Below are 25,056 nucleotides of genomic sequence, written 5' to 3'. Positions count from 1 at the left end.
CAGAAGGTGGAAAAGCGACTTGAGTCCACAACCCTGGCAATTAGACACATTGTTAATAATGCAGTACACATATATTGAGAACACAAACAATGACAACATTTATTAACCAATAGCAAATGTTTTGAAATCTACAAATCACCAAATACAACTAAATATAAAGTATCTGTATAGTTTTTAATTATTATTATAATGATTAATTTGTAGTGCTAATTTTGAGTTTGTTTTGGCTAATTGGGACATTTAAGGCCCTTCCCTCTTGACTGACTCCCTTACCAGTGCGCTGACTAGTGAACTATAGGGAGCTGATTGAGATGCACCCAGTGATTTATTCTTTTTATTAATTATTCTCATCTTAAAAATGACAGATTGACCAAACACAGAGAAAAACTTCTGGTGAAGCAACTGAGATCTACATGACACACTACTATAAAGATGCCGTTTATTAAAGAGGAGAGTGAAGACATGAAGATTGAAGAAACATTCAGTGTGAAACAAGAAGATACTGAGGAACACACAGGTTGGTTTCATTCTCAAAACTGAACTCAGTCATTTATTTAAATGTTTTACCTCTATACAAAAAAATCTGTTTGGACGAGTGTCATATGAGGGTCCTAATTAAAATGCTTTTATTTGACAGGCAGTGGTTTGTTTGAAGTTGGGCAACTGTTACGATGATGTTACACATTAAATTAGAAAAAAATTATATGAATGTAGCCTAAAAAAATAATTAACACTATACCAAACTATACTCAAAGAATGTCTGTTCACTCAACGACTATACTAGCAAAACCTCCGCCTATTTCGGACATCCAAGACCAAGTCCAATCTACTTAAATACGTGAATCCTGAAATCTCAAAAACTGTTTGTCGAACACAAAATAAAATGGCATTTCAAATATTTTTTACATGAAGTGTCGCATAAATGTTTCAAAATAGCTTAAAAAATCATATTTTTCTGGCTAGACCAGCCAATGCGTGTGTGCAGTCTTAAATGCATGTCTTCAATCACTGAACTGACTTTAATAATCAGCGATTGGCTCTTTTTCTTTTCTTTTTTGGTCTTATTCCACCATATTGCACATTGCGCATCCCATACATAAGTAATATGTTTGCATTGTCTTTGTCTAAAGACTTTGCTTTGTATATCTAAAGTCTGAGACTTAACTCAATATTTTACTTCTGAACCAAAATGATGGAAACCATTCATTTCTTTAACTTAATTATGCAATAGTATCTAACAGAACAATAAAAATATTTCTTTTTTATAAGGGGTGCAACTAACGATTATCTTGATAATTGATTAATATGTTCATTATTTCTTTGATTAATCAGATGTAAAATCTGAAAGTTACTATTAAAATTAATGTAATACTTGAAAAGTTTGTATTTTGCCTCAAACCTCATACTCAAAGTGTGTCGGAGAGAAACTATTTTTTGAATGCTTTAAGGGTAATGTACCATGAAATGGTGTTTAGGTATTATTTAAATGCTGGGCAGTGTACAAAATTCGGAAAAACTGGTGGTGCTCTTTGATTATTTGTTTAAGCCTTTAAGCTCTGAAGGCATTTTTAGAATTGTTTTTTTTTTTTTTTTTTTTTTTGAGCGATTTACACAAAAGTAAATATTTATAACTCCAAAGCTATAGCAAGAGGTAAAGTAGGTATTATTTGATAGAAGGTAGGTATTGTTTTATAGAAAATTTTACATTTTTAGAAGAATTACATTTTTGATTACATTTGGACTTTCTTGTGCTGATAAAATATATATATATATTTATTATAATTTTACATATCTTTCTTATTTGACATGCAATAACTATTCTTTTTCGTGAAGTTCCTCTGCATGTACGGTAGTCTGGCTATCACCAGACCAAGCTCAATTTAAAATTGAACATTGGTCTGGGGAGTTTGCTATGTATTTCCTACTGCACAAGAGGCGTGATCAACGAGCATTAGTCACGCAATTGGATAGTCCTTCAACCAATCAGATCAACGATCCGGGTGACGTACTTTGCAGAGTGATGCGAAAACTCCAGACAGGTTTACCGTGTCTCAATCAGCATCGAGTGATTTTTGCAGGTTGTACAAAAAAACATGAAAGTGATCGGTATTTCAAGCAATTTGTTTGCTAACTAAAGAAGTCATTCAGCATTGTCGAGAGGTTAAAAGGCGACTCTGATACTGTTCTGGTTCAGTGTAAATGAACGTGGAATATAGCCGCCCTAAACTACGTCATTGTCATGACAACCAAAAAGAATTCCAGTCAGCTCAGGCGGTGCAAGATTCAAGAAGCAGGGAGACGAAACATATAGAGCAAATAATAAAAATATTGTCTACCATCAAGGGGAAGTAAGAGTCCTGTACTCACATCGTGAAGCAAACCACCAAATTAACAGCAGAGAATCATTGTGCGTCATCAATCGCCGTTTGTAATCTTCCTATGAAGAGACTGTCGGATCAACGCTCTGCTACATTTCTCTCAGATAAGGTAAATGCTTAACACAATCGACGTCACTGTGATTGTGCATTGTTATTTTGGAGTGACGGTCGTGCGAGAGACGGGTAACGTTAGATCAGATAGAGTTTGAAAGCTGCTTGCTGTCGCTTCTCTATCGTCATCGTGTTATACCCGCCAATAGCGAGCAAGGTGGATAAGCCCGTCTGTGATTGGTTCCCGCAAAAGTGTAACAGTGCAGCAGAAGTGAATGCACGGGTTTCCAGACTGAGTTGCCGAGCGAAATCAAATCGCCGGCAGATCAGGCTGGGTTTACCCAGACTACATGTACGGTGTATCTGGATCAAATTTTGTGGTGAAAGCATAAAGAAATCAAAAGTTACAGCATTTGAAACTAAGGTAGCCTTTTTTGTTTAACCCTTGATGCCCCCTAATGGGCATTTTTAAAATCCTCTATGGGGAATATCTTGTGATCGACTATATTGATTTTGGACTCATTTTAATCGGGAGCATCTACTGTAGGTATTGATGTGCCACTCTCTGTGAGCCTCCTTGCTAGACAGTGTGGGGCGTTGTTAGGCCTCCTCTAGATTAGAGAGTCGTTATGCCAAGGCCTCCACTGCTAGAGCTCAGCTATTATTCGCTAAGTCGTCAGGCTCATTGTGAGCCTCCTTTAGCTAACTTGAGCATCGTCACATCTCCTCTCGTTAGTGGGAGTTATCTTATTGAGGCCTCCGCTCTTTCGAGCTCTGCTAGGGTAACAGTTATGAGCTGGCTCTGTGAGCCTCCTCTGTGAGTTTTCCTGAGTGTGGAACGTTGTTTAGGCCTCCTCTCAATGGGAGAGTCATTATGCTGTGGCCTTCCTAGAGTTGGTTATTATTAGCTAAGTCGTCAGGCTCTCTGTGAGCCTCCTTGGCTAACATGGCGTCATCAGGTTACCTCTCCTTAGTAGATTTCATATTGAGGCCTCCGCTCTCTGAGCTCCGCCAGGTTATCATTTGCGGGTTGTAGGCTCTCTGTGAACCTCCTTGCAAGATATCCTGAGTGTGAAATGTTGTTATGCCTCCTTTCAATAGGAGAGTCATTATGCTGAGGCCTCTGCTCCTAGAGCTCAGCTTTATTAGCTAAATCGTCAGGCTCTCTGTGAACCTCTTTGGCTATTATAATCATTGTCACACCTCTCATTTGAGTTTTCTATCTTGAGTCCTTCACACTCTAGAGGTCCGCTGGATGTTAGTTATGGGTTGCGGGCTCTCTTTGAGCCTCTTCGTATAATGTCCTGATGTGTGGATCATTGTTACGCCACATCTCGATTAGACAGTCGTTATGCTGAGGCCTCTGCTCCTAGAGCTTGGCTTTATTAGCTGAGTCACCAGGCTCTTTGTGAGCCTCCTTGGTTAGTTTGAGTATCTACATGCCTCCTCTCATTTTTAGTTTTATCTAGGCCTCCGCTCTCTAGAGCTCTGCCAGGTTAGCATTTACAGGTCGCAGGCTCTCTGTGAGCCTCCTTGTGGGATATCCTGACTATGGAACGTTGTTAAGGTCTCCTCTCGCTTAGAGAGTCATTATGATGAGGCCTCTGCTCCTTGAGCTCGGCTTTATTGATTTCTTAGTTGCTAAGTCGTTAGGCTCTCTTGAGCCTCCTTGACTAATATGAACGTCGATAGGCCTCCCCTCATCTTGAGAGTCTGTTATGAGGCCTCCACTCTATAGAGCTCGGTCTGGATATCAGTTATGGGTCGCAGGCTTTCTTTGAGCCTCCTTGCAAGCCTTTCCTGAGTGTGGAACATTGTTAGGCCTCCTCTCGATAGGAGAGTCGTTACGTTGAGGCCGCCGCTCCTAGAGCTTGACTATTTTTTTCGCTAAGTCGTCAGGCTCTCTGTGAGCCTCCTTGGCTATTATGAGCGTCGTCAGGCCTCCTCTCTTTTGAGAGTTCTTTTTTGCGGCCTCCGCTCTCTAGAGCTCTGCTGGATATTAGTTATGGGTTGCAGGCTCTCTTTGAGCCTCCTCGTCAAATATCCTGTGTGGATCGTTGTCAGGCCTCCTCTCAATAGGAGAGTCATTATGCTGAGGCCTCCACTCCTAGAGCTCGGCTAGTTGGTAGGAAATGCTGTGCTAGGTATTTAGGCTCTCTTTGAGCCTCCCTGGACAGTTAGAGTGTGTTAGGCCCCCTCTCAATCTAGGAGATGTGATTTAGGCCTCTACTCTGTGGAGCTGTGTGGACCAACTTTCTTCTCCTTTTTTAATCCTCCGTTCTCAAAGCTCTGACCTGTGATTGTCACTAGTGCACCATAGGGATGAATACTCTGAGTCTTTGACTTTGCACAGCCATTTAGGCACTCATCCCTTTAGCATGGCAGTGAAAGGGAACGTCTCAGGTTAAGCATGTAATTATGGTTCCCTGAGAATAGGGAACGAGACGCTGTGTCCCTTTGCCATGCTTCAGGAATTCCTGCTCTGTCTCCTTCAGACAAGAAGTGGAAGATATCATTTCCAGGTGCCCTTTTATACTCATGGTCGCACCTGTGGTGATGTCATAGGCTGTCGCCTACCAATGTCAAATTCATTGTCGTGTTTAGACTCAAGCTTCAGACACCTGGCATGCCGAAGACATTCCCCATAATGACCCCTAGAGGACGCAGCTTCTCGTTCCCCATTCTCGGGGAACCATGGTAACATAAGTAACCTGAGACATTTTCAAATATTGTTCAACATTCTGTTGACTATAAGTAACGTCGCACCTATGTGTCAGAGTTTTAGTAGACTGTCTACTTAATATCTGCCAACCCTTTATTTTGATGGTCCCTCAACACATTTTTTTATTCTAACCCCAACTAATACTGTATAGTATAGTATAATCCCCCCTGGATAAAGGTTTTGTTAACTGCCAGGTTTTTGGGACATGTCCTAAACAAAGCAAAGATTTGACAATATTGACAAGGGGTGCTGTGATTACAGGAAACACCTCTTTCTGTAGCTTAGGAGTTATGGGATCTAGCGTGTTTTTGGTTTTGATGCTTTACGTCAGGGGTTTCCAATCCTGCTCCTGGAGGACCACTGTCCTGGAGAGTTTAGCTCCAACTAAACCCCTATTTTACGTGTCAAAATGTTTTGATGTCTTTTGCTTTGTGGCAGCAAACTGGGGTTAACTTATTTGTCTTTTTTTGCCTTAGACCTGATGCCACTGAAAGAGGAGAGTGAAGTCCTGAATGATATGGAACAGAAAGATCAGTGTCAGAAACATCATGCTTTCATAACTCAAGAAGAATCATTTAGTTGCTCACAGACTGACAAGACTTCATCAGGAAAAATAGCTCTGAAGAGAAAAAATAGAAGTAATTTTACCTGCTTTCAGTGTGGAAAGAGTTTTGCTCAAAAAGGAAACCTTAAAAAACACATGAGAATTCACACTGGAGAGAAGCCTTATTCCTGCAGACTATGTGGAAAGAGTTTCACGGCAGCACTAAACCTTAAGTATCACATGAACCGTCACAGTGGAGAAAAGCCATTCAGATGTGATCAGTGTGAAAAGAGATTCACCCGTAAAATACATTTTAAAAACCACATGAAGATTCACTCGAGAGAGAACTGTTTTTTATGTCATCAGTGTGGAAAGAGTTTCCCTGAAAAAGGAAACCTTAAAATCCACATGAGAATTCACACTGGAGAGAAGCCTTACACATGCCCTCAGTGTGGAAAGAGTTTCACATATAAAAAATCCCTTGATGCCCACATGAGAAATCACACTGGAGAGAATCCTTTCACCTGCCAACTGTGTGGAAAGAGCTTCACACAAAAAGGAAACCTTAAAATCCACATGGAAAAACACACTGGAGAGAGCTCTTACACCTGCCAAAAATGTGGAAAGAGATTCACTCAAAAAGGAACCCTTAACAGGCACATGAGAATTCACACTGGAGAGAACCCTTTCACCTGCCAACAGTGTGGAAAGAGCTTCACTCAAAAAGGAAACCTTACAATTCACATGAAAATTCACACTGGAGAGAGCTCTTACTCCTGCCAACAGTGTGGAAAGAGCTTCACTCAAAAAGGAAACCTTAAAATCCATATGAAAATTCACACTGGAGAGAGCTCTTACTCCTGCCAACAGTGTGGAAAGAGCTTCACTCAAAAAGGAAACCTTAAAATCCACATGAGACTTCACACTGGAGAGAAGCTTTACACATGCCCTCAGTGCGGTAAGAGTTTCACATATAAGAAATCCCTTGACTCCCACATGAGAAATCATACTGGAGATGACCCTTTCACCTGCCAACTGTGTAGAAAGAGCTTCACTCAAAAATGTAACCTTAAAATCCACATGGGAATACACACTGGAGAGAAGCTTTACACGTGCCCTCAGTGTGGAAAGAGTTTCACTCAAAAAGGAACCCTTAACAGGCACATGGAAATTCACACTGGAGAGAGCTCTTTTACCTGCCAACAGTGTGGAAAGAGTTTCAATCAAAAAGGAAACCTTAAAACACATGAGAATATACACCAGAGAGAAGCCATATACATGTATAATTTTCCTATTAGCAATGTAAAGCTGCTTTGAAACTGATTTGTATAAAGTGCTTAATAAAGGGGACTTGACTCTGTGGAAAAAATATCACGGCAGCACTATACCTTTGGTATCACATGAACATTCACTGGAGAAAAGCCGTTCAGATAAGATAATTGTGAAAAGAGATTCACACTAAAGTAAACCTTAAATGTCTGGTTTCACAGACAGGGCTTAAACTAAGCCAGGATTGGGCCTTAGTTCAATTAGGACATTTAACCCTTTCACACATGAGTTTAAAATATTCTAGCTGGCACTCCAGAGTGAGTTTTTTTAAGGCGACTGTTATTTTGGAACGTTTTCCCAAATTTTTTCCATGGCGACGCATCATGCTTGTCTAATAACACACCGCAGCGACAATAACACTGTATGACAGATGGATCGCTATTATTTTGTTTTTCATTTTTTATTTAAAATATTCACAATCTTGCTTACCATGTCATCAACTATCTGATATTCCGATTCTCAAATATGTGTAAGTGTGTTTTGTCATTTCAAAACCTTATAAATGATCTTTATCTTAATCTATAATGTGAAATGGGAGCTGACATCTTAGTTTGCACCGCAGTTCGCAGAGTCCTGTCAGTCGGATTTACAGCATATGAATTCATTAGTTTCTCCCTAAATACATGCAAGCAAGTGGCTAGTGAACTAGAAGAATAATAGAGCAAACTTTATAGTTTCTCAGGCCCACTATGTGTGTCTACGTCAGCAAATTATATTTGAATGGATTGTTATTGCTGCTTCCACTGATGTCTGGCATCAGTGTGTATTTTAACTCTAAATGTATTGTTTTAATGGTGCTTATGTGTATTTAAATGTCTGAAACCTTAAAAAAAATATATATATATATATTGTGTGGCTGAAAACACTACATAGTTGTGATATATGACGAGCGCCATCTCACAGCCAAAGCACAAAAGCAAGAGTTTGAATCTGGCAGTTATGTGACATCACTGAACACTCTAAATCCCATATGTGGGACTGTCTCTCAGAGGCACAAAAATAAAAATCCCATATGTGGGACCATACCGCTCAAAAGGTTAAGTAGCTTTTATAAATGTACCCTAGAAACATTACTGGTATGCATCTTGAGTCAAAATAATGACAGCTCAAACAGCTTAAGCCTTGTTTGTGAAACCGGGGGAAAGTGTAACTTTGCCAGTTTTCAACCCGCTTTGTATTGTTAAGGAGGTATATTGTTTGTATTATTTGTAGTTCATGTAAATTAAAAATGTTTACTCCTTAAATCCATGTTTACTTGTCAGCTAAAATCTGGGCTTTTGTGAAAACTGTAGATTATACTTCTGCATTTTTGTATCCCCACACATGGACAGTCGAATCGACAGAGGGTTATTAACAGTACAATACAATTTCCAGACATAAACCTACCCTTACAACAACTGTTCTACTTTTTAAACAGCATTATGGAAAAAATGAAAAACTATTACAACAGCTTTCTTACCTGTACTCATCCAGTTTGAATTGTTGAATGCAAACAAACTTTTTCAGATTTTCAGCATTCTCTACATATTTACAATTCTTTGCAGCCTTTACCAACTGCCCACAATGGTTTGGATGCTTCACTGGAAACTGAATGTAAATCAGCTGGGAAAAAAACAATATGACAATTATGACAAAACATTTGCTAAGAAGTATTTCCTTCTAAAGCAAGGTGCTATTTGGCTCTGGTAAAGCAGCGCACACACTTAATGATTGTAAGGCCGATTATGAATGTAAACTGATACTTATGACTGATCGTGCTCAAACGCGTCCAGTCAGGGCCAGTTGCGTTCAGTCTGCGATTACAGTCGGTGTTCAAATTCCATGTGTAAGTATATAAATCTGTTTCAGTCGCAGGAAACTATCGCTGTATGAGTAGTCTTAAAATGTTTTAGCTAGTCGCTAAATCTGTGCCCGGCTTAAGCGTATCCAGAGCAGACTGGTGGGAGTTCCTTTGGCCGGCAACATGCCCAGTGCATTATGGGTGTTTAGGTTTTCGTACCTATTTAGCAAAAGGGAAAACAGCAGTGAAGATATATCAGTCTGGCTTTGCCAGGGAATAGTCCGGTAGCAATTATTTCAAATTTTTTCCACCTGTCTACTGTCTAGGCATGCAAATTTTACTGGAAGCCCATTTTGCTAATGGTGAAGTACCCCTTTAATAACCACATGAAGGTACAATAGAGAACTGATTTGTATGTCATCAATGTGGAAAACGAAAAAACTTAAAGGTTTAGTTCACCCAAAAATTATTCACCCTAATGTCATTGCATGCTCACCGCCGTTTGTCTTCGGAACACAAATTAAGATATTTTTGATGAAATCCAATACGTTTTTTTTAGTCTCAGTCTCGGACGTCACGCGCATGGACCGTTTGGTGAACGCATATGGCACACTTGACTTTGAAAATCCTGAAGTGTTTCTAGTTCTCATCTGGTTGGTTGAAATCTACAGGATGTCCGGGAGACGAGCGTGTCGAATTCTTTAATGGTCCGCCTGGGAACAAATCCTGTGATGCCAAACTCCCTTGGACAATAAGTGCTTACCAGGAAACGCAGGATTTTCAAAAGTATGTGAAGTTCTCGGCTCTAGTAAACTTGTGTAACGTGGTTGAATGAATAATTTATATTATATATATATATATATATATATATATATATATATATATATATATATATATATATTTGTGTTCTGAAGATGAACAAAGGTCTTATGGGTGTGGAACGACATGAGGTAATTGATGACTGAATTTTAATTTTTGGGTGAACTAACCCTTTAAGGATATGTTTGGTTAACATAAAAAAAAAAATCATAATAATAAGACTGCATAATTATTCATCTTTTATTGTTGCTTGCCAAACTTCACATTCATCCTTGTTTATTTAAAAAAAATTTAAAAAGCAATTACCAAGCTTTCAATTTCAAATTACTTTTAGTTTTAAGCTCTTAAGATGATAAAATTTATAAAGTTGTAATATCCTACATTTTGTAGTTTGTATATCTTTTTTATGTTAAGTCTGTATGTTTGCATTAGTTCTTTGTTTTTGTTTTTTAAATTGTAAAAAAAAAAAAATTAAATAAAAATACAATTGCGATAATAAAAGTTCCTATTTGTTTTTGTTATTTCGCAAAACACTGATGTAGAAACAGAGGAACTTTTTTTTTTCATTGTAATTTAATGCAGACTTCACTTAGTTGAGATACTTTATAACATTGGAAACCATGAAACAGTATGTTGTGCCAGATTTGATGTACTTGAAACAGTTAAAGGTACAATTTGTGATATTTTTTTCCGCTAGAGGTCGCTAGAAGCCTATTCAAAACAAAGGCGTAGTTTGATGACGTAAAGTTTTAGAGTGGAAACTTGGGACATGTGGTCTCCATCTCAATGGACGGTGCAAAAGAATAGGGATTGGAGTCTGGAAGAACTCATGTTCGTGGATGCGATTATTAACGTTACTGTAGTATGAAGCAGAGCAGGACCGAGTGTTGCGGGAGCTGAACGAGGAGCTGGAGCGATTGATCAACACACGCCTCACGAGCAGCGGGACTTTTATTATGAGACAGTCGCCGGCGCCGCTTCCGCTTTTCCGGTCATGAGTTTACGGGAGCTGTCCTTGTCGACAGAACCAGCGGCAGATGGTAAACAGTAATTATGTTCCATAAATAAGTAACACAATCCACCATAAAACGTGCAATAAGTAAATAAGGAACTGCTTGAAGCAAGCTAGTGGTTTGGACGCTAGACACTACTTCCGCATTTGTCCACGGCACTGTTGTCATGTGGTTTCTACTTCAGTAAAGGCGGTAACAAAGGTAACTGACGTCATCGACAGGCGACTGCACTGCCCCGTGTCACTGTTTAGAATGGGAATTTTCTCATGATTTACAAGTAGTTGAAAACATTAGAGATGTTGTTAGTAATCAGCTGGACAAAATATATAACACTAGCCTAGTGGTTTTTGGATATTTTACTGCAAAAATTTTACATATTGTACCTTTAAACATGTCTTAAAGCGTGGAGGTTACGAGAATGAAATATTACAATTTATAGGGGCGGTTTCCCAGACAGAGATTAAGCCTAGTCCTAGAATAAAATGACCCTTTAAACCAGATTAACAGAAATCTGCTTCCTCTGTCATGGTTTAAAATAGTCCTAGACTAAGTCTAATCCAGAGTTTAATAAACTGATTTCCTGAAAGAAGACTAGAGCTACTCCAGGATTGAAATGAGGTTTAAATTAAACCTACCAGGAGGCAGGTTTAACTTCAGATTAACGTTGTTTCAAAGAAGACACATGTAATACTTGTGTGTGTGTGTGTATATATATATATATATATATAATGCTGTTCACTTTATTTAAACAATTTATTTTTATTTAACACCATTGTTTCTTGTTCAAATGTGATTGCATCATGTCAAATTGACTTGAAATGGTTACTAGAACTCACTTGATGCGTTCATTTTGAAATAACATGTTTCAGTCAAGTAACCCAATCAAACAGGACTTTCACTTCCCATCATGCTTTGCACTGGACTGAAGTGGGAGAGTAAATGTTGAAAAAGTGTTATTTTATTAATTTTTTTTTAGAAAGATGAGAATATGGAGAGACTTCTTACTGTTTAATGTTCTATTATGTAACGTTTTTGATATCTTAGTGTTTTTTTTGGAGATTACAGTTGTGGTGAAGGGTTGAGCTTGTGCTTGGGTTGAGGACCTGCTAACAAGACTTGCCTTTTTTTTATATAATGAAACAGCCATTATGATAGTGCTTTGGATCAAATCATTATCATTTCTAGACTGCCAACACCGATTATCACATATGTAAATAGTTATATTTCGTTATATTTAATTCATCTTTTTAAATAGAAATCATTACAAACAGATTTCCAGGCATTACTTTTTTTCCACAGCTGATGTATTTTGCTTGCTTTAAAAGAACTTTCTCTTGTTTAGTAAAGTGTTTTTTTTTTTTTTTTTTTTGGATTGCAGTATTTTTCTGCCGCTATTGTTTTCCTTGGATTTGCTTCTCATTTCCATGCAATTTTAAGCTTTTTTGGTTCATTCCATGTTTTACAGGCAACCTCTCTCATGCTAATTCAGATTAGCACAGTTGGTTTTAAATAAATCTGGTTTATTTTAATTCAGGATTCCATAGTCCAGGTTTTAGTGATCTGTACTTAACCTGTGTTTCAGAAAGCCATTTTTAAGACACAATTAACTATTCTAAATTAAGGCCTATCCTAGCTTAATTTAAACCCTGTCCGGGAAACTGCCCCATAGAGGTACTAAAAGATATTACTTATATTTCACTGCAGATTTAGTTACATAAACTTCAAGAGTGTTTAAAATGCTATTTAAATATTTAAAAGATAGAAAATTAGAAACAAGACTTAACACTTCATAGGTATACTACAATTGTTACTTGCTGGTTTGCCAACTGCCAAAAAACTTTAAAGAATGACTTTTATTTTGGCATGTTATATGACGTCATAAAGCGGCGCCGCACCCCCGTGCCTTTTGTGATTCGGCTGAAAAAGGTTTGTGTTTTTACGCATTTATACAAATTGTTCAATCAAATTTATAACTTTTCCTACGTAAAATGGGTGTATTCTTATTTGATGTAATACTGTTTGTTTATCATTTATGAACGTTATTTTTGTGAGTAAAGCGCATCCGCACATGAATAACAGAAAATCTGCTTCTTGTTTTGCTACCTATGAATCAGTTTATCGTAAAAACGAATTTGAACACTGGCAATAAATGAAGAAACTGATGTTTTCAAATAATAAGACCATCCCCTCTGACTGACTCCCTTACCAGTGCACTGACTACTGAACTGAGGAGCTGATTGAGACACACCCAGAGATTTAGTTTTTCTTTCTGTTAATAATTCTCATTTTAAACACGACAGATTATCCATACACAGAGAAAAACTCCTGATGAAGCAGCTGGGATCTACATGACACACTATTATAAAGATGGCGTTTATTAAAGAGGAGAGTGAAGATATGAAGATTGAAGAAGTATTCAGCCTGAAACAAGAGGATACTGAGGAACAAACAGGTTGGTTTCTTTCTCAAAACTGAAGTCTTTTGAAGAATGATATATAAGTGCCCTAATTATGCAACAAAAAAAATATTTATTTTCTAAGTAGGGCTTCATAAATATCAATAATTATTCTAAAAATTGTTATTCCTCATCCTGGCCAATGTTGTTCTCCAAACAATGTGCAAAATAAAGGCTATGAAAAAAAATCTAGTGAATGTGTGCAGAAAAGGGTTAAAATATAAACATTAAAATCTAAATCATAAAAACAACAGATTGCTTACCGTTTGATGCATAAATTTAAATAATAAAGTTCAAAAGATTAAATTAAAAATAAGCAAAAGCACAACATTTTAACTTGTATGAGGAAGACATGCATTCACTCATTTGAATATAGAAGTTATCTCTCAATCATCATTGTAGGCAATGTCAGTGCCATTGTTTTGTCTCAAGATGTACACCAGTAATGTTTTTTTTTCTAGTGAACGTTAGGGTGAGCTGATATTTCTTGCATCTCTTAAGCACTCTAGATCAGTGTTGGGCATTATATAAGTAACACAAGTTATGTAATCAGATTACTTTTTCAAGTAACTAGTAAAGTAATGCATTACTTTTGAATGTACAACTAAATATCTGATTTACTTTTTCAAATTAACGCAAATTACTTTTGTTTTCCTGTGTATTGACTTACAGCTCTCCTCCCCCTATGTTGAGAGAAATCGTGAGTAAGTGCAAAGACATTGTAGTTCTAGACTAAATGTGAGCAGGCATTTAATCATCTCACTCACATAAAAACATTCAGTACTCAAAATTAATAAAACCACTAAATGCAAACTCAGAATATGATGCAATGTTAATTTTCACAAACTTTATGTATTTAGTATATTAACCAATGTCTTTGCTGCTGACTTTTTGATAATCCAATTTAACCAAACTAAGCAAAAATGAAGAGTATTGAACTTCAGCAGCAGAGCTGAAAGTTTTGACCTACGCCCTCCACTGTACAGGTCCTTCAGCCTGAGGCTTACTCATTTCACTTTTAGTGTGAAAGGGCCTTTACATTTGCCAAACAATGTAAAAGCAATTATGCAATTAGTTTATTATTGCAGTGCATTATTTTTAAAAAGTAACTTACCCCAACACTGCTCTACAGGTGCATCTAAAAAAATTAGGACGTTGTTTAAAAGTTTATTTCAGTAATTCAACTCAAATTGTGGAACTTTGATCCAATAATTAATTCTGTTTTAGCAGAATTTAATATAAGAAATGTACTTTTCATCCCATCTTGTATATCATTAATACATTCTGCTTGTGAGTTAAGTTTTGACAGGTTATGAGGAAATATAAAACTATCAACTGCATAACATAGTGATGATAGTGATCTAATGATAATGTCCCTCAGATATAACATATGAAAGGAGAAAAGCAGATGACCTAAAGCTGAGAACTGTGTTTGCTAGTGTAAATAAAGAGATAACTCAAAGTTGTAGCAATCTGCAATTTACCCTTTAATTTTTTTTTTTTCTTGCTGAGCAAAACCTTTATCTATTGGATGGACATTTTGGCTACCTGAGCAAAAACATTTTTTTTATACCAGACGTGTATAGCACGTTCACACAAAGTGGTTACATCATGCAATTGAAAAATTTTAAATTGAATGTGCTATTTCTATTTGATTAGACCCTTGATGTAACTTCTCTTTGATGTAGTTCTTCTTTAAAACATGATGACGTTACATTTTACACGTCTTTGTCTTTCTCGCAGCCACTGGTATTGAGCTATTTGGTCCGCAAACATTAAAGAACAGTGACCTCTTTCTATGAATCCTGTAAACAACAGTCTTCCATACTAAAGACAGGAACACACCAAGCCAACGGTCTGCCGTTAATCCTGGCTTTTTTTTTTTTCCTTTTCCAGATACCATTACTCTGCATGGCTGATCATAGTTGAAAGAACTTTTTTTTTTTTTTTTTTTACTGCCAGTTTGAAAGTGTTTGGGGCTTGTCCTAAATGAAACAAATAGTTGACTATTGAGGAGAGGTTCTGATATTACAGAAAACATCTCGCTTAGTAGTTATGGGATCTAGCATACGATTTGGTTTTGATGCTTTATGTTGGTTTTTGATGTCTGTTTCTTTGTATCAGCAAACTGGGGTTAACATTTATCTCTTTTTTTTTTTTTTCATCTCAGATCTAATGACACTGAAGGAGAATGGTAAAATCCTGAATGAAACAGAAGAGAAAAATCAGTATGAGAAACATAATGCTTTCAAAACTCGAGAAAAATCATTTAGTTCTTCAAAGACTGAAAAGACTTCCAAACGAAAAACGGCTCAGAAGAGAGGAACTGGATTTTATTTCACCTGTTTTGATTGTGGACAGAGCTTCGATCAGCCTGAAGACCTTAGAGTCCACATGGGAGTTCACAATGGAGATATGCCACTGAAAGAGGAGAGTACAGTCCTCAATGAAATGGAAGAGAAAAATCAGAATGAGAGACATCATGCTTTCATAACTCGAGAGAAATCACTTAGTTCCTCACAGATTGAAAAGACTTCCAAACGAAAAACAGCCCAGAAGACAGGAACTGGATTTTATTTCACCTGCTTTGAGTGTGGAAAGGGTTTCAATCAACCTGAAGACCTTAGAGTCCACATGGGAAGTCACAATGGAGAAAATGTTTTCAGCTGCTTTGAGTGTGGAAAGTGCTTCAATCAACTTGAAGACCTTAGAGTCCACATGAGAACTCACAATGAAGAGAAGTGTTTCACCTGCCAACAGTGTGGAAAGAGTTTTGCTCTAAAAGGAAACCTTAAACTCCACATGAGAATTCACTCTAGTGAGAAGCCTTTCTCCTGTCAACAGTGTGGAAAGAGTTTCACTCAAAAAGGAGCCCGTGACAGGCACGTGAGAATTCACACTGGAGAGAAGCCTTTCACTTGCAAACTCTGTGGAAAGAGTTTCACAGCAGCACTAAACCTTAGGTATCACATGAACCATCACAATGGAGAGAAGCCATTCAGATGTGATCAGTGTGGAAAGAGTTTCAGACGTAAAGCATCCTTTAGTAGCCACATGAATATTCACTCGAGAGAAAACTGTTTTCAGTGTCATCAGTGTGAAAAAAGTTTCACTGAAAAAGGAAACCTTAGACTCCACATGAGACTTCACACTGGAGAGAAGCCTTACACATGCCCTCAGTGTGGACAGAGTTTCACATATAAAAAAGCCCTTGGCTCCCACATGAGAAGTCATACTGGAGAGAGTCCTTTCACCTGCAAACTGTGCGGGAAGGGCTACACATCGGAACAAAATCTCAGGTATCACATGAACCGTCACACTGGAGAGAGGCCAGTCTCATGTGATCAGTGTGGAAAAAGTTTCATACGTCAAGCAACCCTTAATCAGCACATAAAGGTTCACTCAAGAGAGAACTCTTTTATATGTCATAAGTGTGGAAGAAGTTGCCGTAGCCTGAAAAGCCTTAACAGGCATGTTAAATCTGGACATAATGGAAGGAAGCCTTTCAAGTGCCACCAGTGTGGAAAAAGTTACCGATTCAAAAAAACCCTTAAGAATCACATGAGACTTCACACTGGAGAGAAGCCTTTCACATGTTTTCAGTGTGAGAGGAGTTTCCCTTATCAAAGAGATCTGAAACGTCATTTGCAATCTCATTCTGGAAAGAAAATGCAGTGTTTAGAGTGTGGAAAGAGGTTTAGAAAAAGCAGCAATTTCAAAAGTCATCTGCTCATCCACTCCGAAGGAAGATCTTTTAATTGTGATCAGTGTAATAAAACATTTCTTTTGCCATTACACTTGCAGATACATAAGAAAAGTCATGCAGATGTCAGACGTTATTTGTGTTCTTCATGTGGAAAGTGTTTTAAATGGTTCAGCAATTTAAAATGGCATCAGAAAATACGAATATGTGTGAAATTACGGCTACGTTCACAGCGCAGCTGAATCATGGCCCTTAAATGCCTTAAAGGCCTGTATCCAATGCTTTATCTGATCATCCGATGGGATGGGACCATCCGATGGGTTAGTCGCTGCACTTGTGGCCGTGCCTGACCATCTCCGACCATTTCCTTTGTTATGTGTAACCCTCTGCTGGCAAGTCCATATTTAAGGTTTCTGTTAAGTCTGTTCAATTCAAGTTGTTGTTTTTCTTCTTTTTTTTTCTCATTGTTTGAACAAACTTCTCTAGGGTTCTAACTTTACTTGCCTTCCGTGGACAATTTGAAACAGAAAGCTCCACACCCACGTTGCACTTTTGATTTTGCTTTGGCTGCCAATTTTCTGACCCTGCTTTTGTCTTACCCAATAAATACTCTGCAAATGGATCCTCACACAAGTCTTCTGAATCATCTCTTTATCTTGTGAATAGCTGCAGAGAGTACAAAAAAGATGTGTACATAAATATTACTCAATTCATCATTCTGTTTAAAATGTTTCTCTGTTAAAAGACGGCTCGTGCGTGGCCCCGTAATTGCTGCTTGCAGCTATATCTTGAATTGTTTTAGTGATGTAACCATATTTAGTATACATTTTGTAATTGCAGTTATGCAAGTAAACATTTGAAACGGGAGTGGAGCCAAACATTGTGAACATTCAGGGCTTAGCCCAAATCTACATTATTTCCACATTTATGGCAGCTATGAACTTTTGTAATCTAATTGACCCTTCACCAGGAGTTTGATTGACAAGCAATCTAACCAGTCATAACGCCGAAATATGCCTTTTAGTCTGACAAAGCAGTCAGTAGTTAGAACATTAATCTCGGTGGACTTGAACTTGAAAAATGGTGTCTACTGACGTCTTTCCACATTTGAAACAACATTCTTTCTGATGTTTATTTTACACTATAAATTAAATAGTTGGAAGAGATGATCGGTTCACAAGCCGTTTGAGCTGAGGTGCTACAAAACATTTTTTATTGTTCAAATTTCTTAAAAAAAAAAATTACACAATTTGAAAGCTGGGACTTTGTTTAATATCACAAGTAACCTGCTCGGTCTTGTCTGTCGAAGTGTTGTCAGTGTCCTCTTTGCTCCGCAATGTATTTTTCACTGTGTGGCATGACAGCACCATGGCTTGTCGGACAAAGCCATGTCCGACATCAAACAAAAATGTGTCACTGAGCACAAAATGAAGCTTGTGCCATGGCCATCCCAGTCCCCCTTACCTGAACCCTAAAGAAAATGAGTGGGGTGAATGGATCATTGGCCATTTGTTTTTTCACATGGTGTACTTTGGAATCGACTAGTAGTATAGTATAGGTGTATGTAAAGTGCATTAAAAGTGTTTATATTTATTTTCAACCTACTGTCCAATTAAAGATTAACAACTGTAAAAGTCTCATGGACACATATTTTGTGTCTTGTGACATTATTTCAGTGACTTAAAGGGATAGTTCACCCAAAAATGAAAATTCTGTCACCATTTAGGCTATGTCCACATGAAGCCGGAGCTTACCCTAAACCAATCTTTTTTTTTCCTCGTCTCAAAAAATATCTGCGTCCACACGAAACCACTGAAACGACTCAAAACGATGTAGTATACATGCCAGACCATTATGTGGCGCTGTAATTCTGCCGCAGAAATGCACTTAAAGCAGCGAAGAAGACTTGGAGCATGCGCATAAACCTTGCGCGCTGAATACAAACTTTAGCAAAGCTTAGAGATAACGCTATTTTGGTTCAGTAGCTTCTGCAGCACGAACACAAGCATGTAGAGTCGGCTATTGCTGTTGTTGGTGTTGTTTTGTGGTGTTAGCGCGTCTGACTAGGGTCGACACGTGGGGTGATGACATCATCGTTTCAGAAAATATACGGATTGCCCCGTCCACACGACAACGCCAAGCTGGCGTTTTCAAAATTTTCCACTCTGGGACCCGGTTTCACCTTTCGAAAACGCCGGATCCGTGTGGACGAAACGCCTATCCGATAAAAAATGTGTGCGGTTTCACTGAAACGTGTCTCCGTGTGGACGGGGCCTTAATCTCCCTCAAGTTTTCTTCAACTTGATTGGAGTCCACCTGTGGTAAATTCAGTTGATTGGACATGATTTGGAAAGGCACACACCTGTCTATATAAGGTCCCACAGTTAACAGTGCATGTCAGAGCACAAACCAAGCCATGAATTCCCAGGATTGTATCGAGGCACAGATCTGGGGAAGGGTACAGAAAAGTTTCTGCAGCATTGAAGGTCCCAATGAGCACAGTGGCCTCCATCATCCGTAAATGTAAGAAGTTTGGAACCACCAGGACTCTTCCTAGAGCGGGCCGCCCGGCCAAACTGAGCGATTAGGGGAGAAGGGCCTTAGTCAGGGAGGTGACCAAGAACCAGATGATCCAGCTCCAGCGTTTCTCTGTGGAGAGAGGAGAACCTTCCAGAAGAACAACCATTTCTGCAGCACTCCACCAGTCAGGCCTGTATGGTAGAGTGGCCAGATGGAAGCCACATGACAGCCCGCCTGGAGCTTGCCAAAAGGCACCTGAAAGACTCTCAGACAATGAGAAACTAAATTCTCTGGTCTAATAAAACAAAGATTGAGCTCTTTTGCCTGAATAGCAAGCGTCATGTCTGGAGGAAACCAGGCACCGCTCTTCACCTGGCCAATACCATCCCTACAGTGAAGCATGGTGGTGGTAGCATCATGCTTAAGGGGGTCGCACACCGGACGAGAAGCTCAGCAGTAAGTCAGTATGTACATTATTGACAATTTGAGAGAAATATATAAAATAAATTTAATGTAAAACAAAGTACATGGTGCTCTGTGGTGCGGCAGGATTTTGAACAACTTCCTGAGTTGTAGCTGGGCGCCGCGGACAGGTGGCAAATGTTGACCCACCTAAGATACATCACTCAACTATCTTTGAAGAGGCAAAGAAAAAAGAGATACTGAAGAGGAAAATACATCAAGCCACATTCAAGCTTCCAAAGACTCCTGCAGAACTAAAAGTTCCTCAGTAAAGCACTGCTAAAACCTGATAAAGCAGTCAGGCAGACAACATATGGAGGCAAGAGGGAGCATGCTCGAAAAGACACAAGGGTCCTATGACTGTATTTGAGAAATGCCTCTTAACTGCATTAAACAGGGCAGAAACATCATCTACACACTATTGTCTACCGTCAGAGGACCCAGATGAACTATTCATTCCAAGCTTTTTGCCCCAAATTAAATTGCTAAAACCAAGAAGAAAGGAGAGGCTGAAATTTCACAAAATAGTTTGAGGCCCAGTGCAGCCAAATTAACCATATTTATCCTTATGGTCCTTTCAGTTGTACTTTGCGCAGTCAGTGTCCATATTGTTAGACGTTTTTGTTTTCTGTTTTAAAAAAGCTAACAACTCTATAGTCAGTTATGATAACAGTAGGCTATAAACGGACTACAGCACACCATGGTCGCGGATCAACGTCATCACCACCAAGCTTACTCAAACTTTATTTAGAAAACAACTCTATTTAAAAACATGCTCACTGATTATGATCTGCTCTGTGTATGAATACTTATCCACTTTTTCATGAGAAATGCTGTCCAAATGTCCTGTTTGTCATGATGACGTCTAAAGTCCCCGCCAAAGGAAGTAGTCCCTTTTAGCAATTTGTTAGCAACCGCCGATTTTAAGACACAGTAAAATGTTTGAACTCGTTACATGTATAAAAGACACCTGTCCACACACTCAATCAATCAGACTCCAACCTCTCCACTATGGGCAAGACCAAAAAGCTGTCTAAGGACACCAGGGACAAAATTATAGACCTGCACAAGGCTGGGATGGGCTACAGGACAATAGGCAAACAGCTTGGTGAGAAGGCAACAACTGCTGGCGCATTTATTAGAAAATGGAAGAACTTCAAGATGACTGTCAATCTCCCTCAGACTGGGAGTGGAGCATCAATGATCCTGAGAAAGGTGAGGGATCAGCCTAGAACTACACAGGAGGACCTGGTCAATGACCTGAAGAGAGCTGGGATCACAGTCTCAACGGTTACCATTTGTAACACACTACACCATCATGGATAAAAATCACAAGTGGGTTATAACTGGTGTGTTTTATGTCATAGATCAAAACGTGAAAGTATTTAGAGGCTTTGTTAACCACAGACCTTATTTCAGGCGATTTAGCAAAAACCCATTCAAAAAACCCATAGACTTTACGGCGTTGGAACCGGAAGTCCTAAAATGCTAACTCGCTTCCGGGTTTTGCCTACAAAAACGCGTCATCCCTGGGGCACTCTATTACCCGAGTTCAGCACTGAAAAGCCCTTGTGCTACTCATTTATGCTTTGAGTCAGATATTTACTTGTTGACCAGCATGGTGCAGTGTCTTAACCCCAAATACCACCCACCATCAAGGGACTGTTTAGCCAACCAGCTTGTTCCTGCTTGGTATGACATTGAAAAGCAGAATGTTATTAATGCTCTGAAAAACATCAACAGTGCAGCAATTACATGTGATGGATGGATCAGCATTAATCAGGACCACTACATTACAGTCACACTACATTTTGTCAGTGAGGGGAAAATGAAACAAACAGTCTTAAAAAGTAAAGCAGTCTACGAAGTTCAGACAGGTCCTATTGTTGCCCAAGAAATAAAGACAATTTTGGAAGAGTTTGGAGTTAGGGAGAAAATAGTTGCAGTCACAGAGTCTAATGACGGCTACATTCATGTATGCAGCATTGTCCACTAGCTTAAAAAAATGTCATGCTTTGCTCATACACTGAACATTGCAGCACAGAAAATCTATTCGATTGACTCGTTTCTCGATGGTCTGCATGGATCAGAAGTGTCATTGTATGGCTGAAGAGATCTTCAATGGCCAAGACTGTTTTGCAAGAGAAGCAACATCTCCTTAGTAAGTTAAACTTAATATGTAGCATTATTTGTTAAAACTCCGGTCGACATTACTTTTTTTTTTTTTTTTCCTTCTGTTGTTTCACAGATTAGCTAACAATAACATTTCAAATTGCTCTTTCTGTCAGGTCACAGTTTGCAATGTTAGCCGTTTAGCTATAATGTTTAGCTATGTTTGCATTTCGTTGTTTATTTTTCTGTCTGTTCATATCAGCATGTGTGAATGTATGTACATGCTTGTGGCTAATGTTAGCATATGTCTCTTTGGTGTATTATGGGAACGTTCAAAATTTTGCTTCTTAAGGACCCTAAGCTAGATGGTGTATCGCTGTCCTACTCTTAACAGAAGATCATGTATGTTCAAGAGTGTTTTACTTATCTTTCTACTATTTTTTTATGTCATTGTTCAATTTAATTTACACACCCTCGTGCTTTCCCAGATGTATATGACTGTTTCTTCAGCTGAACACAAACCAGTATCTTTAGAAAATATTTAATCTCTGGGTCCATATAATGCAAGTATGCAGAAAAAAACACAAAGTGAACATGATAATCCACACAACCACAGTTGATGAATCAATGTCTTGTGGGTTTGTATGAATTACCATTGTGTTCCCTTTGTGTGGTTTTTAAGTCATCAACTACCATTCCATACACTTGCATTATTATATAAGCTCACAGAAAATATTTATGAAAACCTTTCTTAGTGTTCTTCCAAAGAAAGACAAAAATTCATAAACACCTGAGACAGCATAAAGGGTGTATAAATGCTGAGCAAATTTTCATGTTTGGGTGAAGTATCCCTTTAATCTTTTCTCAAACAAAACACAGGTATAAATGTGGGTTTTCCACTTGTGCTAAGAAGCAAGGATGACTGCGAATAGTGCTGGTACTGTCTGCAATCCCAGGCAAGGGCAGAGATCGCAGAATACAAGTGACAAGCAACTGCCACAGGTAGGACATTCTTTTCAAGGTGACCGTAATGTTAACCTTATGTAATTGCAGATTAAAATCTTTAATTCAAGATTATAGGGCCCCCTGGCCCTATAATTCATTCATAGAAACCAACGTTTCATCTGTCCAATGCCCCTTTCCACAACACTACGAGTTTTCTTGTGGGCTCTAAAACATAAAATGTCTTGAGTAAGGCTATGAATACATATTGAAAAGTTTATACATTTTATATTCCATGTGCAATTTTTAAAATATTTTACTTACTTATGTGTTTGTGACTATTATAATTATAATTTCAAAAAGAAAGCAAGCATTTTGTGAGCTTACCTGTTGTAATTTAACTGAGGTCCCGGTTGTGGGTGGATGTAAGGCGTGAGGAGCCACGTCCTGCAGGGATAGCCACTGTCCCCCAACAAGTGACATCCAGCTGGCACATGATGCCTCTCAAACAGCAGCCTCAGGCCACTCTCCTGTAGGATCCGTGAGTCATGTGTTGCGCCTGGGCACTTGGCGACAATGTCCAGATTATTGTAGCTAGCATCAAAAACTACCTGTGTGTTAATGCTGTGGATTTTTTTTCTGTTTACAAATGCGTGTTCATCTTCTGATGGTGCAAAGATTCGGAGATGTGTCCCATCTATAACACCAACTACACCGGGTAGTCCAGCTATGGCCATGAAGTGGGGCTTTGTTTTTTTGTAGTTGGCGAACATTAAGGGGAAACCGTATGAATTGCCGGATGATGTGGGGTCTACAGAGGGCATTTATTGTTTGATGCAATATTCTACTGACGGATGGCTATGATATGCGTAGTTCGTCCGTGCTGCATAACTGCATTTTCCCTGTGGCCAGGTAGCGCAGAGTTGTTAAAACCTTGATCTCCGGTGTTATTGGGTTGTTTCTGTTTGTTGGTGAAGTGACTCCCCGACAAGCTCAATAACAGTCATAATACCCTTGCGATTAAGGCGATATCTTTTTAAAATCGCATTATCGTGAAATGTTTCTAAAATGTTTGTTTCGAGGTGGATTGCTGGCAACAGCCATTTTAGGATTGTTTGTGAAGAGTTTTCATAAATGGCAGTAAAAGTTCTTAATTACGAGTTTTCTCTTAAAACCTTTTCACAAAGCTGCTGAGACCAACTTTTACTAAGGAATAGAGAAAACTCTTAAGCTAAGACTAAGGGCAGGTTGACCGCGTTGATATGGATGATGTCCACAAGCTTACTAACTATGCTCACAGTGATTGGCTGATGAGGCGGGAGTCTCTGTCAGTGATTCATTCATAGAAATATTGTTGAAAGAAATATCATGTTGCCATATTCAAATAAAGGTTTTAAAATGTAGGTTGTCACTAATTAAACTATGTATATGTTCAGCTAATTGTAAGCTTCTTACATGTCTGTGGCTCGAGAGATTGTTTATAAAACATAATTTGTCGCCTGAATTCTTCAAAGTTTGCGATGAACACATTCAAACGGTCTATCTAATCAGCTCGAGAGGAGGTATACACAGATGAGAGCCGACTCATAGTTACCTCGACAGTTTTCTGCATCCCTCCGCCACCCCGTTCACGCGGTGGGCTAAATTCTTTTTGGGCTAAATTCCAAGCTCTATTATTATTATTACTCTATTCGATCATTTGTAAGTGTGAACTAGTGAAAATAACTTCCACGGGTAATCTGTCATTATTTACTTATTTAAGACTTTTTTTATTTATTTTGCCTTTTAATCGTAGATTCAAATCTATAAATCAAAATATGTATTGCATAAAGGCAGATTGCTGAGGCAGATTGGCAGCAACGGCCATTAGGATTGTTTGTGATTTGGTCTTTGTGACTTAGGAGTCCTCTTGACTACTCCTAACATTTCACAGATTTAGGAGCTAGTTTTAGTCTTAGAATAAAAATGAAATAAGTATTTGCTCACCTACCAACCAGTAAGAATTCCGGCTCTCACAGACCTGTTAGTTTTTCTTTAAGAAGCCCTCCTGTTCTCCACTCATTACCTGTATTAACTGCACCTGTTTGAACTCGTTACCTGTATAAAAGACACCTGTCCACACACTCAATCAAACAGACTCCAACCTCTCCACAATGGCCAAGACCAGAGAGCTGTGTAAGGACATCAGGGATAAAATTGTAGACCTGCACAAGGCTGGGATGGGCT

The 25,056-nt window shown here is 38.6% G+C and overlaps 2 protein-coding genes across 2 annotated transcripts; both read left to right on the top strand.

The window, feature by feature from the left end:
- The first annotated feature begins 432 nt into the window (after positions 1-432).
- On the top strand, positions 433-8,189 carry LOC137024947 (oocyte zinc finger protein XlCOF6-like). The gene is made up of 2 exons (XM_067392915.1): positions 433-517; positions 5,628-8,189. The coding sequence occupies exons 1-2, from the start codon at positions 433-435 to the stop codon at positions 7,010-7,012; spliced, it is 1,470 nt and encodes a 489-aa protein (XP_067249016.1). The 3' UTR covers positions 7,013-8,189.
- Positions 8,190-12,532: 4,343 nt separating this feature from the next.
- On the top strand, positions 12,533-17,405 carry LOC137024063 (oocyte zinc finger protein XlCOF6-like). Its single transcript, XM_067391223.1, has 3 exons — positions 12,533-12,562; positions 12,937-13,088; positions 15,262-17,405. The coding sequence occupies exons 2-3, from the start codon at positions 13,004-13,006 to the stop codon at positions 17,034-17,036; spliced, it is 1,860 nt and encodes a 619-aa protein (XP_067247324.1). The 5' UTR covers positions 12,533-12,562; positions 12,937-13,003; the 3' UTR covers positions 17,037-17,405.
- Positions 17,406-25,056: the final 7,651 nt, after the last annotated feature.

Source organism: Chanodichthys erythropterus, chromosome 8 (genome assembly GCF_024489055.1).
Source record: "Chanodichthys erythropterus isolate Z2021 chromosome 8, ASM2448905v1, whole genome shotgun sequence".
Taxonomy (NCBI): domain Eukaryota; kingdom Metazoa; phylum Chordata; class Actinopteri; order Cypriniformes; family Xenocyprididae; genus Chanodichthys; species Chanodichthys erythropterus.
Note: the sequence above shows the minus strand (reverse complement) of the source record. Positions and strands in the feature narration are given on the sequence as shown.